Source organism: Sarcophilus harrisii, chromosome 1, assembly GCF_902635505.1.
Source record: "Sarcophilus harrisii chromosome 1, mSarHar1.11, whole genome shotgun sequence".
Taxonomy (NCBI): Eukaryota; Metazoa; Chordata; class Mammalia; order Dasyuromorphia; family Dasyuridae; genus Sarcophilus; species Sarcophilus harrisii.
The window spans coordinates 361,535,908-361,551,624 of NC_045426.1; the positions used below are offsets into that span (position 1 = coordinate 361,535,908).

The 15,717-nt window shown below is 35.1% G+C and overlaps 1 protein-coding gene across 1 annotated transcript in view; it reads left to right on the forward strand.

Moving 5' to 3' along the window:
- Positions 1–2,266: 2,266 nt before the first annotated feature.
- CFAP53 (cilia and flagella associated protein 53) overlaps positions 2,267–15,717 on the forward strand; it is a 34,909-nt gene continuing 21,458 nt past the window's right edge. Inside the window, exons 1-3 of the mRNA XM_012541163.2 lie at positions 2,267–2,493; positions 8,203–8,432; positions 9,814–9,987. Of these exons, the coding sequence (XP_012396617.1) occupies positions 2,437–2,493; positions 8,203–8,432; positions 9,814–9,987 (461 nt within the window). The 5' untranslated portion in view covers positions 2,267–2,436. The remainder of the gene's footprint in view (positions 2,494–8,202; positions 8,433–9,813; positions 9,988–15,717) is intronic.

Genomic DNA, 15,717 nt, shown 5'->3' on the forward strand with positions numbered 1-15,717 from the left:
AGAAATCTTACCTTGCACAAGTCAAATTATGCATCGTTCTTTCCTGACCAACCTCACAGCATCCCAATTTCCTAATACAGAGTTTCTAGTTTTAGTATTATTCATAGGATTCTCTTGTACCTTGAAAGTAAATTCAGAGTTCCTGGGCAAGTCATTCATGGGAAGATTGTGAGATGAAGTTTTCATTGGATACTAATCCATACCTAGAATATGCTTATAGCAAGAGTATCTGCTAGGTGCCTAGGTAGCAGGGGATCCCACATGTGATAGGGACCCTGGGTGCTATACATCAAAAAATTCAATCTAACAAGCATATGTTGAGTATTTCCTTTAGCCAGGTACTATGGGAAGTGTTGGGATACAAATACAAAGTGAGGCATTCTATATCCATGAGGAGTTTAAATTCTGCTTAATATTATCTTACATAATATTAAGCTCATTTTACATGTGAAGAAAAAGGCTAAACATAGTTAAGTGCTATCCCCCAATGGCTAAATATTGCCTAAACTTTGATTGAGTTTTACCGTGGTTAGACTTCCAAAGAGATGGAGAGAAGGAAGGAAGGAAGAACAAGAGAAGAAAGAAAAGAAAAAAAAAAGAAAGAAAGAAAGAAAAAAGAAAGGAAGGAAGGAAGGAAAGAAGAAAGAAAAGAAAGGAAGGAAGGAAGGAAGGAAGAAAGAAAGAAAGAAAAAAGAAAGAAAGGAAGGAAGGAAGGAAGGAAGGAAGGAAGGAAGGAAGGAAGGAAGGAAGAAAGAAGGAAAGGAAGGAAGAAAGAAAGGAAGGAAGGAAGGAAGAAAGAAGGAAAGAAAGAAAGAAAGAAAGAAAGAAAGAAAGAAAGAAAGAAAGAAAGAAAGAAAGGGAGGGAGGGAGGAAGGAAGGAAGGGAGGAAGAAAGAAAGAAAGAAAAAAGAAAGAAAGGAAGGAAGGAAGGAAGGAAGGAAGGAAGGAAGGAAGGAAGGAAGAAAGAAGGAAAGGAAGGAAGAAAGAAAGGAAGGAAGGAAGGAAGAAAGAAGGAAAGAAAGAAAGAAAGAGAGAGAGAAAGAAAGAAAGAAAGAAAGAAAGAAAGAAAGAAAGGAGGGAGGGAGGAAGGAAGGAAGGGAGGAAGAAAGGGAGGAAGGAAGGAAGGAAGGAAGGAAGGAAGGAAGAAAGAAGGAAAGGAAGGAAGAAAGAAAGGAAGGAAGGAAGGAAGAAAGAAGGAAAGAAAGAAAGAAAGAAAGAAAGAAAGAAAGAAAGAAAGAAAGAAAGAAAGAAAGAAAGAAAGAAAGGGAGGGAGGGAGGAAGGAAGGAAGGGAGGAAGAAAGGGAGGAAGGAAGGAAGGAAGGAAGGAAGGAAGGAAGAAAAAAAGAAAAAAAAAGGAAGGACTGTTCTGAGGCAGTTCAGAGTTTGTGTGTTATAGTATAGTGTAGTTAGCTACATTAGTTAAGGATTAATAGCTACATAGTTAAGGATTAGGGAAATCTTGGCTTGAATCCCAGCCCTATTACTTTAAAAATAAGTAGTCTGTCATTTTTCCTTTCTGTGGCTTGTTATCCTCACCAGTAAGAGAGGCTTGGACTAGATACTCTCTAAGAGAAAGTAAGTGGGGCAATGGGTGGAGAACTGGGGTTAGAATCAGAAAACCTCATCTTCCTGAGTACAAATCTGGGACGAGGCAATTGCCGCACTGAGAAAGTCTACTTAATGCCGTTTGCCCCAGTTCCTCCTCTGTAAAGTGAGTTGGAGAAGGAACTGGAAAACCAACCCTAAATATAAGAAAACCCTAAATAGAGTGGCAAAGAGTAGGACATGAAGTGCCTATAAATATCACAGATTATTTTTGCCACCCTTTCATAAAAATTTAAATTGTATACTATTCAGAACAACAAACATCGTTTTTCTTTGTGATTACACAGCAAACCTGTGACGTGTGTGTATGTCTATACATTTGTCATATATATGAAAAAGTATATATATGTATGTATATAGATATTTAGCTATATGTAAATGTATGTATGCAATTTCCTACAAAATATGTATGTTGGGGGGTTATATCTGTGTATGTTTGGGGGGAAATTACATGCGACTCACAAGTGCTTCCCATCAATGACATTATTACGAATAGCAGCATAAACTGCTGAAAGCTCCAGAAAGGCAAATTTAAGGACCCGCGCCCACCGCAGTCGGTCGGTCCGGCACCTAGAGCACAACGTACTTAGAACCTGCATCTGACATCCAGATCTAGTTAGTTCTAGCCGGTCCAGTTCTGTTGCTATGGTAACCAGGGACCACTTCCGGCTATTCCTGCTGGACTAGTTCCTCTCTTGTCTCCTCCCCGCACCAATCCTTTTGCTTTGGGCTCACCATAGCAACGGCCTTTAGCGTTCCGGAAGTGGGGCTCGGAGGGGCTCCCTTTTGAGGGCTGAATTGGCAAACTGCGGAGGTAGTGCAGCGAGCAACTATGGAGCGGGTTTTGCCCCGCGAGGTGAAGGGCGCTACGCCGTTTGTAGTGGCATTGGTGAGTGTGGCTGTGGGATCCTAGAACCGCCCAATGATAGCTCCATTTTACAGAAAAGGGGGGGGGGAGCTGTCCCACAACTAGCAAGTGGTAGTGTCCCTAATAGAATCCAGGGGTTTCCTAATCCCTAGAGTCAGTGCAGCTTCCACCGGGCCACCCTGTCCCCTAAAGTATTAGGAAACTTGCTGGATGTGGAAACAGCAAGACCAGAATTCTGCCTCAGACTCTCCCCCTCAGTTTCTCCATCTATAAAATGGGAATAATAGCATCTATTTCACAGGCTTGTAATGGAAATAAAACAAGATGTCCTTTTTTTAAAAAAAAAAAAATCTTTGTCAATCTGATGGATGGGAGATGGAAACTGAAAGTTTTAATTGCCAGTTCTTTTTATTTTATTAGTGTTTTTTGAAGTATTCCCTCCAAATGATTACCAATACTTTGCATTTCTTTTGAGATTGATTTGTTTGCTTTCAATTTTATTTATCCCCTCTTTGATTTTCAGAATTTTTATCTTTATTATTACTTGGAGTTTTAAAAATTTTTATTCCTAAGTTTTTATTTATTTTAATTACAGTCCTAATTCATTGATCTATTCTTTTTCATCAAGAATAATTCTAGGAAAACTACTTGGAGGAAGTAGACCAGCAGCTTGGAAAGACATTTCTTTTGTTAAGGAGCAGTGTTTAATATCTGAAGTTAGAAGAAATCAGATTATCAGGTTCCTGTATGGTCAACAGGTTATAGTAGAAAGAGAAAAGGATTTGGGTTAAAAATCCTGCCTTTGTTGCTTATTACTTGTCTTAAGTCACTTAAGCTCTTGGGCCCCATTTTTTTAAATCTGTTCAGTGAAGGGATTGGACAATATAGCCTCTGAGGTCCCTAACCACTCCAAATTTAGATCCTATAATCCTCCATGTGGGTCAGAAACCCATCAACTGTGATTAATTTGTCAGTCCAACCATGTAGTTCAGTGACTTACATTCCTCCCAGTATCTATCCTGAACATGTTTATCAATCATTGTAAGCTTGGAGGGAGAAACAAGGAACAGAGAGAGAAGACTTGAAGAATGTTGATGTGGTTTGTAGCTATTCTAAAGTTTGAGTATGTAATCATAAATATGTTACTTGAATGAGAACAGAATTAATAGCACTAGATGAACCAGCACTAATATAATTCTATCTGCACTATTGGCAAATGCTTAATAAATGTAAGTGTTTAATGTTTGTTTATTTTTGGAAGCCAATGGTAAACTTCCAGATTTGTAACTTGTGCCTTTAGAACTATTCTTATCAGTCATAGCAGCCACCTGCCAAGAGAACAGTACACTGCTTCTGTTCATAGCAATTATTAGTGATGACAGACTTGGAGGTTCCTCTTTAGGGTAGTATCATAAGATTTTAGAATTAGAAAAAACTGTTTAGAAGAATTTTATCTTCATAATTCCCTACCATCACTCCATAGGAAAAATTATGCCAGTAGGTTATACTTTGATTACTATTTTATATTGTATTATTTTTGTTTTTATCAAGAAATCCACACATACACATATAATCCATATCAGATTGCTTGCTAGTATGGGGAGGGAAGTGGTAAGGAAGGGAGGGAAAAAATTTTGTAACTTAAAATCTTATAAAAATAAATGTTGAAAACCATATTTACATGTAATTGGAAAAATAATATATAATTCAAATAAAATAAAAAAGAAATCTATATGTTTGTATCATCTATGTAACACAAATTAGTTTTGAATATTGTATTATTATTGTAATACAAGAACATAAATTTTAATGATTAATAAGTGATAATAAAGAAAATATTCAGATAATAAAGGATTTGTTATATCTCTAATATTGTCAAACCAATCAGTTAGTCAACAAGTATTTATTAAGTTCCTACTATGTGCCAGGTACTGTTAGATTCTGGGGATACATGTATAAGGAATAAGACAATTTCTGCTTATAGTGAGTTTATATTCTTTTTTTTTAATAGCCTTTTATTTGCAGGTTATTTGCATGGGTAACTTTACAGCATTAACAATTGCCAAACCTCTTGTTCCAATTTTTCACCTCTTAACCCCCACCTCCTCCCCCAAATGGCAGGATGACCAGTAGATGTTAAATACATTAAAATATAAATTAGATACACAATAAGTATACATGACCAAACCGTTATTTTGCTGTACAAAAAGAATCAGACTCTGAAATATTGTACAATTAGCTTGTGAAGGAAATCAAAAATGCAGGTGAGCATAAATATAGGGATTGGGAATTAAATGTAATGATTTTTAGTCATCTCCCAGAGTTCTTTCTCTGGGTGTAGCTGGTTCAGTTCATTACTGCTGCATTGGAAATGATTTGGTTGATCTCTTTGCTGAGGATGGCCAGGCCCATCAGAACTGGTCATCATATAGTATTGTTGTTGAAGTATATAATGATCTCCTGGTCCTGAGTGAATTAATATTCTAATAGGGCAGACAACACGTACATATAAAAATATATATAGCATGGATATAAACTTGGAGCAGTTAGGTGGCACAATGGCTAGAGTGCCAGGCCTGGAGTCAAGAAGACCTGAGTTCAAATTCAGCTTCAGACACTAGCTGTTTGGGCAACTCACTTCACCCTGTTTGCCTCAGTTTCCTCATCTGTAAAAATGAGCTGGAGAAGGAATGGCAAATCACTCCAGTATCTTTGCCAAGATAAAATCCCTCAAAGCCCTCTCATTCTTCTTCATGTCTTCCATAAATCTTCACAGAAGAACAACTTTATGTATTGGAGGTCTTCCATTGGTTATCTCCTGCTTCTGCTACACAATTTTTCCTGTCATATATCCACAAGCTTTTACATACACTTCTAATTAGGTCTTATAGTACTCTTCTTAAAGTAGTATACTTACTGAAAACCACTGTGCAGAAGCAGAAAGGGAAGAATAAAGAGACTAGACAAAATATGCACAGAAGAAATCTTGGCTAAAGTTGAAAGAATTATGAAAACATTGAAGGATTTCTTCCCTTATTGTTGAATTGTTTCAATCCTGTCAGACTCTCCATGACCCCCTTTGGGATTTTCTGGGTAAAGATACTGAAATGACTTGCTGCCCCATTGATCAGATTAGTAATGTATAAAACTACTGAAATTGACAGTGGCTTTGAATCCAGATCTTCCTAACTCCAGGCCCAGTACTCTGTCCCCTGCAACACCTCACTAAGTTAACTTACTTGCATTAATATCCTTATATTAATTCTCTAGATATCTGAAAAAGGAGATGTTACTTAGGGAAAAAAACAGACATTATTATCAAAAAAGGTCACAATTAGTAAGTTAATAACTAATGACCTATTTGCCTACTTTCCCATTAATATTTTTATGAAAATTATCAATACACACTTCAAGGACATTCTTAGTGGACATGTCCTTCCCAAAAGGTATTCTACAGCAGACCTTACTTTTTGTCATAATAGACTGAAAGATCTGAGCAATACAAAAATATGACAGTACTTATTGTTTTTTAATGATAAGAAAAAGATAATTGGTAAAGATAAATGCTGTTCAAAATTTTTCTTCCTACAGAATGTCTCCAATATTTACAAGTTTCCTTAAAAAATGTTATCAGTAGAGAGAGGCTTGGTGCTTCTTATTCACATAAAAGCAAGGAGTTTTATTATCTCTTAATAACAATATTCTTTAAAGTCACCCATCTCTATATTCACTACACAACTTTCTCATCTTAATTTGGTTTCCCTACTAGGCATTACAATGCTACCTCATAAGGTTGTTGTTAAAAACATTTTATAGAATTCTGTGTGATCCAGGGAGTGGAACTAAAGTCTGTGATGATTTTTTAATGAAATCCCATAAAAATGTGACTCTGATCATATTGATCTTCAAAATTAGTTAAATTGTTAAATGGATCTTCCAGAATGGAATTATGTTGTTATCCATTAGTTGTAATCCATTAGTAGGATTAGCTAGCCAAAAACATACTACTCCAACCTCTGAGAAGCCATACCATGTTATATAGGAAGCATCAGAAGACTGGGTTCGAATCCCAACGCTGCCCATTTAATATTTACATGGTTTTGAACAAGTCAGGAAGACCTTCCCGGATTTCAGTTTCTTTATCTGTAAAATGAAAAGTTGAACTTGAGGGCTTCCTACTCTAAAAACCAGAATACTGTGCTTTTACTTAATCCCACAAATAATTCCTGGTGGATATATCTGAGTGCTTTCTTGAAAATCCCGGGGAGGAGAGAAGAGAGCAGATGGCATTTTCTGACTCTGTCAGGGCTGCCTGGTCTAGGATACTGTGGCTGCACCTGCTGGTGAGGGTGAACATCTGTTCTGATGAAGATCTGCTCACCTCCCGTCATTAGTGGAGCTCCTTCTATCCTTGATCCTCTGCCTGGATTCCTCCTCAAGTGGTCAGCAACGTCCTCCTTTGTGGGATTCTGAATCCTTGATTACTACAGAGAAGGTCCTTCTCTTCTCCCTTTGCCCCCTCTCATCACTGTCCAGCTTTTTATTTTCCTGCCCTTTCTACTGTGCTCCTTGGAACTTTATCTCTAAAACGGACAAACTTATTTTTATGTTAGAGTTTTTGTGTTCCTTCCACTTTCTGATATTTCCTGAGACGTGGCTTTCCCAACATGACACTTCATCTCTTCTGGTTCTCTATTGCCTCTAGGATTAAATATTAAATTTTCTTTTTTTCTATCTGTTCACAGCCTAGTCCCTTCATGTGTTTCTGATCAAGCAATGAATACTATCTCCTATCTGGTTGATTTTCATTACCAGAATATATTCCTTCCACACTTCTGCCTCTTGGAATTCTTGGTTTCCTGGAAGTCTCAGCTCAAATGTCACCTCCTACATGAAGCTTTTTCTGATTCTCTAATTAATTCTAATTCTAATTCTAAATTGCTAATACCTTATCTCCTTAAGCTATCTAGTTTTCCTTTTGTATATATTATGTATAGCATTTATATACTATCTCCTACATTGAATGCAAACTCCTTGAAAGCAGGAATTGCTTCATCTTTGATCCCCAAAGCTCAGCATAATCTTTGGCACATAGAACAAACTTAACAAATACTTACTGATTGATTTTTTTGGTCTATGCTCTCATTTATCAATGCATGGTCTCATATATCTATTCATTTAAGTTACAGAAATCAACAGAAAACTCGGGGTGACCAGGAGGGTACATATTAGCTTCTTTTTCAGGCCCTCATTCACATTTCCTGCAAGTTTTCATTGTAACTTTTTGTTCATTGGAAAATAGACCCAGGAGGCCATGATATATTTTTTGTGGGTAAGCATTCAGTAGCTTCCTTAATAAATATCTCCTCTTTAAATCCTCATAGTCGAGAGGCCTATTCAAAAAATCTGGTTTCTCTTCAATAAGATAAGCAGCTTAGACTAGATGATCTCTCCCATATCTCAAATTCTAGTATAATACATATAACTAGAACCAGAACAAATATTTGATACTGATTTGATAATTTTATGTGAGAATTTCCAGAGAACTAAGGTAACTGAAAATATTCTAAGATTAATAACTAAATATTAGATTATTACCTATCCCATTATCTATAATATCCTAACCCTAAATATGGACTGAGTTGCCACTATGAATATTGGATTAAAGTCATGACTAAGTGAAAATAAATACTTCTCAGTATATTACTAACAAATTGTTTTTCTTTGTAGAGGGCCAGGCCTCCTAAAGATCAACAAGCTGAGAAACATCTCCGTAAACTTAGACATGATACATATAAGAAAGAAGCCATTGAAAATGCCATGAAAGAGAATGAAAAGTTTCACTTGGGTATAGAGTGGGATATGCACATTGACCGAATTTCTATGAACAAAAATGTGCAGCGACAAGTGGAAGATGCTATGCAAGGAGTTTTGCTAAATACTGAAGAAAGAAGAAACAGGTAATCCCCCAAATCTACAGAAATTTTTAGTGCTAAAACTACAGCAAACAATATAAAAAAGAAACAAACTCCTTAATTTTTCAACTAAACAATTATTCAGCAATATCTCAAAGATCATGATTTAGAGATCAAATCTCAGAAAATTAATCCTTGCCCCTGGCTACCAATTTCACCCATGATAACATGTTCTGTATCAGTTCTCTCTCTTTTTTTAAATTTAATAACTTTTTATTTACAAGTTCTATGGATGGGTAATTTTACAGCATTGACAATTGCCAAACCTTTTGTTCCAATTTTTCCCCTCCTTCTCCCCACTCCCTCCCCTAGATGGCAGGATGGCCCGTAGATATTAAATATATTAAAGTATAAATTAACTGTATCAGTTCTCTTATAAACAAAATTATTTTGTTTACTTTCACTAATTTTTAATATATTTGTTTTAAATCTTTTATTAAATATTCATTTTATATTTTTAACTTTTTTATCAAATGAACTATCAGCCTGATCATAAATTATCATTTCAAGTTATTCTGAAATATGGAATTGCAGAAGACTTTAAAAAAAAGTTTTATTGATGCTTTTTGGTTTGTATATTTTCCAAAATTTTCTACTCCCTTTGAAACTTTCCTTATGACAAAGAAAGGCAGTTAAACGAAACTATGTCTGACAGCATATGAAACATTAAACATCTGCAGCTTCTCATTTCTGTATCAAGGGTAGGAGCATCTGTTTTATCATCTGTTCTCCAGGTCTAGGATAATCTTCTCAGTTAATATGAGTTGATTTATCTTTATGTTGTTTTCATTTACATTATTGTAGTCAGTTGGTGGGTGTAGTACAGTGCCAATTTTTTCCTTCAGTATCAATCCATATACATATTTTTGTGTATGTCTGAATTCTTTATAAGATTTTATGGTAAAAATCATATTCCATTATGTTTATATGCTGCAATTTGTTCACCTGGCCCCTCAATGGATATGTATCCAGTTTATTTCCAATTTTTGGTTAATTAAAAAGTTGCTACTACAGGTATTTTATTATATATAAGACTTTTCTTTCTGTCCATGATAAAATGAAATCACTGGGTTAAAACATGAAGAATTTGGTGACTTTTTTGCATAATTCAGATTGTTTATGGAAGACTTTGTTTAAAAAAAATCCCTTTAAGGCATCTTTCAGGAATCAATTACATTCAGCAGATATTTATTATGAACTTATTATATTCAAGACACTGACTAAGGGAAATGAATATTTCCCTCTTCTACTTACAAAATCTTAAAATTAGATACAATTCTAAAAGCAGTTTATAACAAAAATAATAACTTAATCAGTTGCTGCTCTTTGGCAGAGCTATTCTGACTCCTGACTTTTTTTGTCTCAGGCTTCGGGAACTCCTAGAAGCGGAAGAAAATCAATATTTAGCTGAAATTCAAATGAAGGAAAATTCAATAAAGATTAGACAAGACGAGATGAGAAGGAAAGTTGGAGTATTAAAGGAAGCAAGAGAAAAGGATAGACAAGATTTCGTTGCTAAAAAACGAGACCAACAATTCAGGTAATACATTGTAAAATTTGAACTTGATAAGTAAAAGTGAATTTATAAAGACTCACTTTTTAGTTGATTTTTAATATACATTGTTTTATGAATTACGTTGGGAGAGAAAAATCAGAGCAAAAGGGAAAAAACTATGGGGGAGAGAAAAAAAAAAAAAAGAAATGAACATAACATATGTTGATTTACATTCAGTCTCCTTGGTTCTTTTTCTGGATGCTCATGTATTTTCTGTCCAAATATCCTTGGGATTACTTTGGATCACTGAACCTTTGAGAAAAGAACCAAGGTTTTCATAGTGATCATCACACATTCTTGCTATTATCATGCACAGTGTACTCCTGATTCTGCTCATTTCTCTCAGTACCAGTTCATGTAAATCTTTCCAGGACTTTCTAAAAATCAGCTTGTTCATCATTTTTTATAGAACAATAATATTCCATTATCTTCACATACCACAACTTGTTCAGCTGTTCTCCAATCAATGGTCATCTACTCATTTTTTCTATTCTTTGCTACCAAAAAAGAATTGCTACAAACAGTTTTGCACATGTGAGTCCTTTTTCTTCCTTTATGATTGCTTTTTATGATTTATTTAATTTATGATTTATTTAATTTATGATTGTTGGGATATAGACTCAGGAGTGGTTCTACTGGGTCAAAGTATGCACAGTTTTATATCCTTTCAGGCATAGTTCCAAATTGTTCTCCAAAATGGTTGGATCCGGTCACATTTCCACCAACAATGCATTAGTGTCCCAATTTTCCACATCCCCTCCAACATTCATTATTATACTTTCCTGTCATTTTAGCCAATCTGAGAGGTGTGAGGTGGTGTCTCAGAGTTATTTTAATTTGCATTTCTCTAATCAATAGTGATTTAGAGCATTTTTTCATATAACTATAAATGACTTTAATTTCATCATCTCAAAATTGTTCATATTCTTTGACCATTTATCAATTGGGGAATGACTTATAAATTTGACATGGTCCTTTATTTTAGAAATGAGATGTTTATCAGAATTACTGGCTGTATGAAGGCTCATTTTAAAGTAAATGATGATTTACTTTAGATTAATATCCTTAAGAAAAGAGTTTGGCAAAGCAGTGTGGTAATATAAGAATGTATATACATTAATTGAACTTAAAAGTCTCTACCTAGAACTGCCATAATTACATAAGTGGGAGAGATAGGGAATTTTCTGGTGAGTTGAGGGTTTGAAAAAGTAAAATTGTTTTCTAAACCACGTGCTCAGAACTCAAGATAATCTTAGAACGAGGGCAAAGGCAAAGAAACAATGCTGAACTGATTTGGCCAGACCAGAGTAGACAACATAATATGGTAGAAAGAGTCCTGGACTTGTATTCATCACTTCTAGCAGTGTGACTATGAGCAAATCGGTTAACCTCTTTGAAACCCCATTTTCTCATCTGTAAAATGGGAGGAATAATACTTTTGAGACCTACTTCACACACTGGGAATGAAATGAAATGATGTACCTAAAACAGACCTCAAAGTGATAAATCAGTATTAGTTATTTTTGCTTTAATCATTAGAGAGCTCTATTATAGTTAAGAAAACAATTGAGGCAGGTCTTAGAAGTTAATATAAGGAAGTCTGTGTTGTCCAAGCAGGGATCCAAGGATAATGTCTTGATAGATGGTTGATGGAGTTGTCCAGGGAATTGGTATCCATGTGCAAGAGATTAGGGTTCCCGGGAGTATTGGGGGAAGCAGGGAAAAACCCCCCAGCTCTGGAGGAACTGAGATACAGGGAGGGAAGGGAAAATAAGACAGGGATTGATCTAGTTTGTGAAAATGGAGTACAAGTTGAGGAATTTGGTCATAAGGAACTAACAATTTTATTTTGCTTAATTTACTACTTTTTAACATATACTAATTTGAAATCTTTTATCTTTAAATCACTATCATTTTATCTTCTCCAGATTTAAAAAGCACGTATTAAGTGCCTAATGTGTGCCAAATACTGTGCTAAGCTCTAAGGGATACTAATAAAGGCCCTCAAGAGACAAGAACAGATCTTATCTTCAATCTAATGAAGACAGCAAATAAATAAATACAATTAAACCATATAAACTATAAACAAATAAACTATATATATATATAAACTATAAATTATAAGAAGAAAACACTTAGCAGCAAGGAGGCACCAGAATTAAAAGGATTCAGAAAAACTTGGGGAGGCATGATTTGAATTGGGACTTGAAGGAAGCCAAGGGAACCAGTAGGTGGATGTGAGGAGGGAGCATGGGAGACAAGCCAGAAAAAATGCCCAGGGCTGAAGGATGGAGTATCTTGTCCTTGGATTAGCCAGGAGACCAGTGTCATATGTCTGGGGCAGGAAAGTTTAAAGAAAGATCGGAATGGGACTTTGAATGCCAAGCAGAGTATTTTGCTTTTGATACTGAAGTTAATAGGGAGTCATTGGTGTTTATTGAATAGAGAGGTAACATGATAAGACTTTTTAGGTCTTAGAAAATGCCTTTAAGAAATGTGTTTTAGGAAAAACAGCTTGGTGAATGGAGAATATATATTGGAATGGAGGAAGACTTTCTTCCTTCCATTCATTCATTCAATATTGGGGAAAAAATAAATTCTTCAATATTTGTAAATGATATTAAGGGAACTGTAAAGATATGTCAAATTTATTTCCCTGAAGAACTTAAACTTGAGTAAGGGAGATAAGACATATACATAAATAAAAATAATTGACATTTGTATTGTTTTTTCTGGTTTGTTGTAGGACTGACCTAATCAGACTAGGCTTCTTGCAGCTTAAATTCAAGATTGGAATGAACCTTATTATTTAGGTTAGTCTTATTTACTTACAAGCAAAAAGAGGTTTAATTAGCTATAGCAGAAGGATATTCAACAAAGATAGTCAGTGAAGATATTGATTCGTTTGAACACGATTCTATACCCCCCTCCCCCTTCTTGAGTTTGTCCATTATGGTATTCTGTTCAAACACCAATGATGAGCTTGAACTCAGTGTGGCTTTTAAATTCAACAATAGGGAAGTGTCAGTAGTCCTGTCCTTCATTCTCCTGAGCCTACAGTAAAGTCTCAAGAATGGTTTCAGTATCTTTTAAGGAAAAAAATTAATGTAGCCCAGGTAACTTCCAGCAACTATTTCTTTTACTATACACCCTATATCATTTGATGGCCCCAGTAACCCTGTGGGCTGTGTTTACATTTTTGCAGGTGAGGAAACTGAGCCCGAGAAGTGAAATGTCTTGTCATACTGATAGCATATTAGGTGGAAGCTGAACCGAGATATTACTCCAAATCCACCCCCCAAACACATGTCACAATGCTACTCATACATACACAGTACAAAACAGAATATAGTAAGTGCAAAAGGGAAACACCTACATTTTAGGTAGGTGGAAGAAGAGGAGACAATTTGGAGACAGAGAGGCGATGGCTATGGCTGAAGAATAAGAGAACTAGGAGAGTGTATTGCCAGGGAAATCAAGGGAGAAGAGAGATGCTATCAGAATGAAATAAGGGTGGCTAGTGCTATAGAGGCCAGGAAGGATTTGCATTGGAAAAATGGATGGGTATGGATGACCTTTGAGACTACAAAATTGTGGAGTAGTAGTGACAGAAACTTCATTGTAGGGGACTAAGAAGTGAATGGAAAGTGAGGAAGTGGAGGAAGGAAGTGCAGAATACTTTTCAATGGATACTTTTTATTTGGCAATAAAAAGGTATGAAAAGGGAAAAAAGAATGGGATAACAGTGGCATAGTACCATGTTATTCAGCTATCCATAGTTTCAGCTGTAGGCACCTTCAATATTAGCCCTAAATACAAATAATGAGCTTGAAACTACGTAAACCTAGATCTTTTGGAACTCTTGATCTCACTGACCTCTTTCTATTATTGCTGGGAAATGTACTGCAGAATTACTTCTTCCCCAACCCACCCAGAGATCTGCTTATGTTTCTCTGAAGTGAGTTGAACTGTTCAACCTTTGCTAAAGTTAGACTATTGCCCTAGATTAATCTTGTTAGAATCATGTTTAGAATGGTTCAAAGACTACTTCATGTCAATAGCAAAAGTAAGTAATGATTACAGGTTAATAGTTAACACCCTTTCAGCAACTGATCTTCCATGTACTTGAGGAACTAAATTATCTACAAATAAGTGTTTAATGAACCTTTGACAATTAAGAATACACTTCCTTGTCCTCAAGGAACTTGTATTCTAGACAGGGCAACAAAAATACACCATGATACAATTAGTGAACAAATATATGGTGCAGTGGGAAAGGATCCTTTATTGGGAGCCTGAGGACATTGGTCCAGATCCTAGCCCTGGTTGGAATCTGTCTTGTCATTGCACTTAACCTCTTCAAGGCCTCAATTTTGTTATGTTTAAAATGAAAGGCTTGGATTAGATGGCCCATAAGGTCCCTTCTAGTTCTAAATCTGTGACCCTATTATTTGTAGCTTTCATCATACAATCCTGAGGGTTTCAACTCCATCACTGAAGACTTGGGATATTTACTCATATAGTGCCATCTCAGCATTTGTTGATGACTAAAGCTTGTTTTTTGGTAATTTATATGAATGAATCCTTTAATGAAGTAGAATTTATGTACCTAGTAAGTACACTGATTAGTTAGATTTTCAGGGACTTTGTGGGATCTATTGCAGAATATTCTATTAATAATTTAACCTGGTTATAGGGAGGGAGAGAATTTGGAACTCAAATTAAAAAAAGTTAAAATAAAAATATTTTTAAAACACTTTTAAAAAGTTGCCTTTGATACATTTAATCAACTAAAACTAAGTCTAAGAACAAATCCTAAACAAATCATGAGGCCCTTTTTCTTTAATCTTTTTTTTTTTTAATCACACATTTTGCTGCTTTTGCAACGACTAGAAGAGAATTAGATGGTAATGTTCCTGAAGGTAAAAATCATGTGTTATACCTCTTTGTGCCCCCCACAGCACATAGTACTTTATTAGGCACTCAATAATAGGCATTCAATAAACATTTTATTTTTAAATATTATATTTTTAAATCTAATGTGTTAGATCCCACCCACCTAGGCCTGAGGGTAATTTTCTCCTTTAACAAGCAATTATAATGCCCTACTATTTGTATAAAAAACTTATTATAGGAAATTATTCTAGTGATAGCAACAGATAACAGCTCTAAAGAGGCAGTTATCTAAGCAATTCTGCTAGAGACTTATAAAATAAATTAATACCAACCAAGCAAAAAAAATTATTTTCTGTCTTCTGCAAATTATTATATTCAGGCTGCAAGATTTAGGACAGTAAAATAAAAAAGTAAAACAACCATCTGGGGGAGCAGATGTTTATAGGTTGCTGTAAAAGCTGTAGGAGGAATAATTTTGATGGAATCTGGCAATTACAATGTTTTTATATTAAAATATAAACTATTGCACTTTTTTTGCATCTAATTCCCCTTCTCCTAGAGAATTCCATTAAGTTTTGATTATTTGGAATCTGTGATATGGAATAATCTTAATTATTCAGGCCATAGAAAGTAATATATCTTGTTCTGTTATATTCCAAATTTCTGTAATTCTTAAGTCTCTTTTGAAACCAAAGACATTCATTACCAGCACATAATTGAGTACCCAGGCATTTTTTTTTAAATCCTAGTTATACATTAAAATTTATGCTTGCCTCTTAAAGACATTTGGTCATGTTAAAGGACTGAATAGAAGGTGGT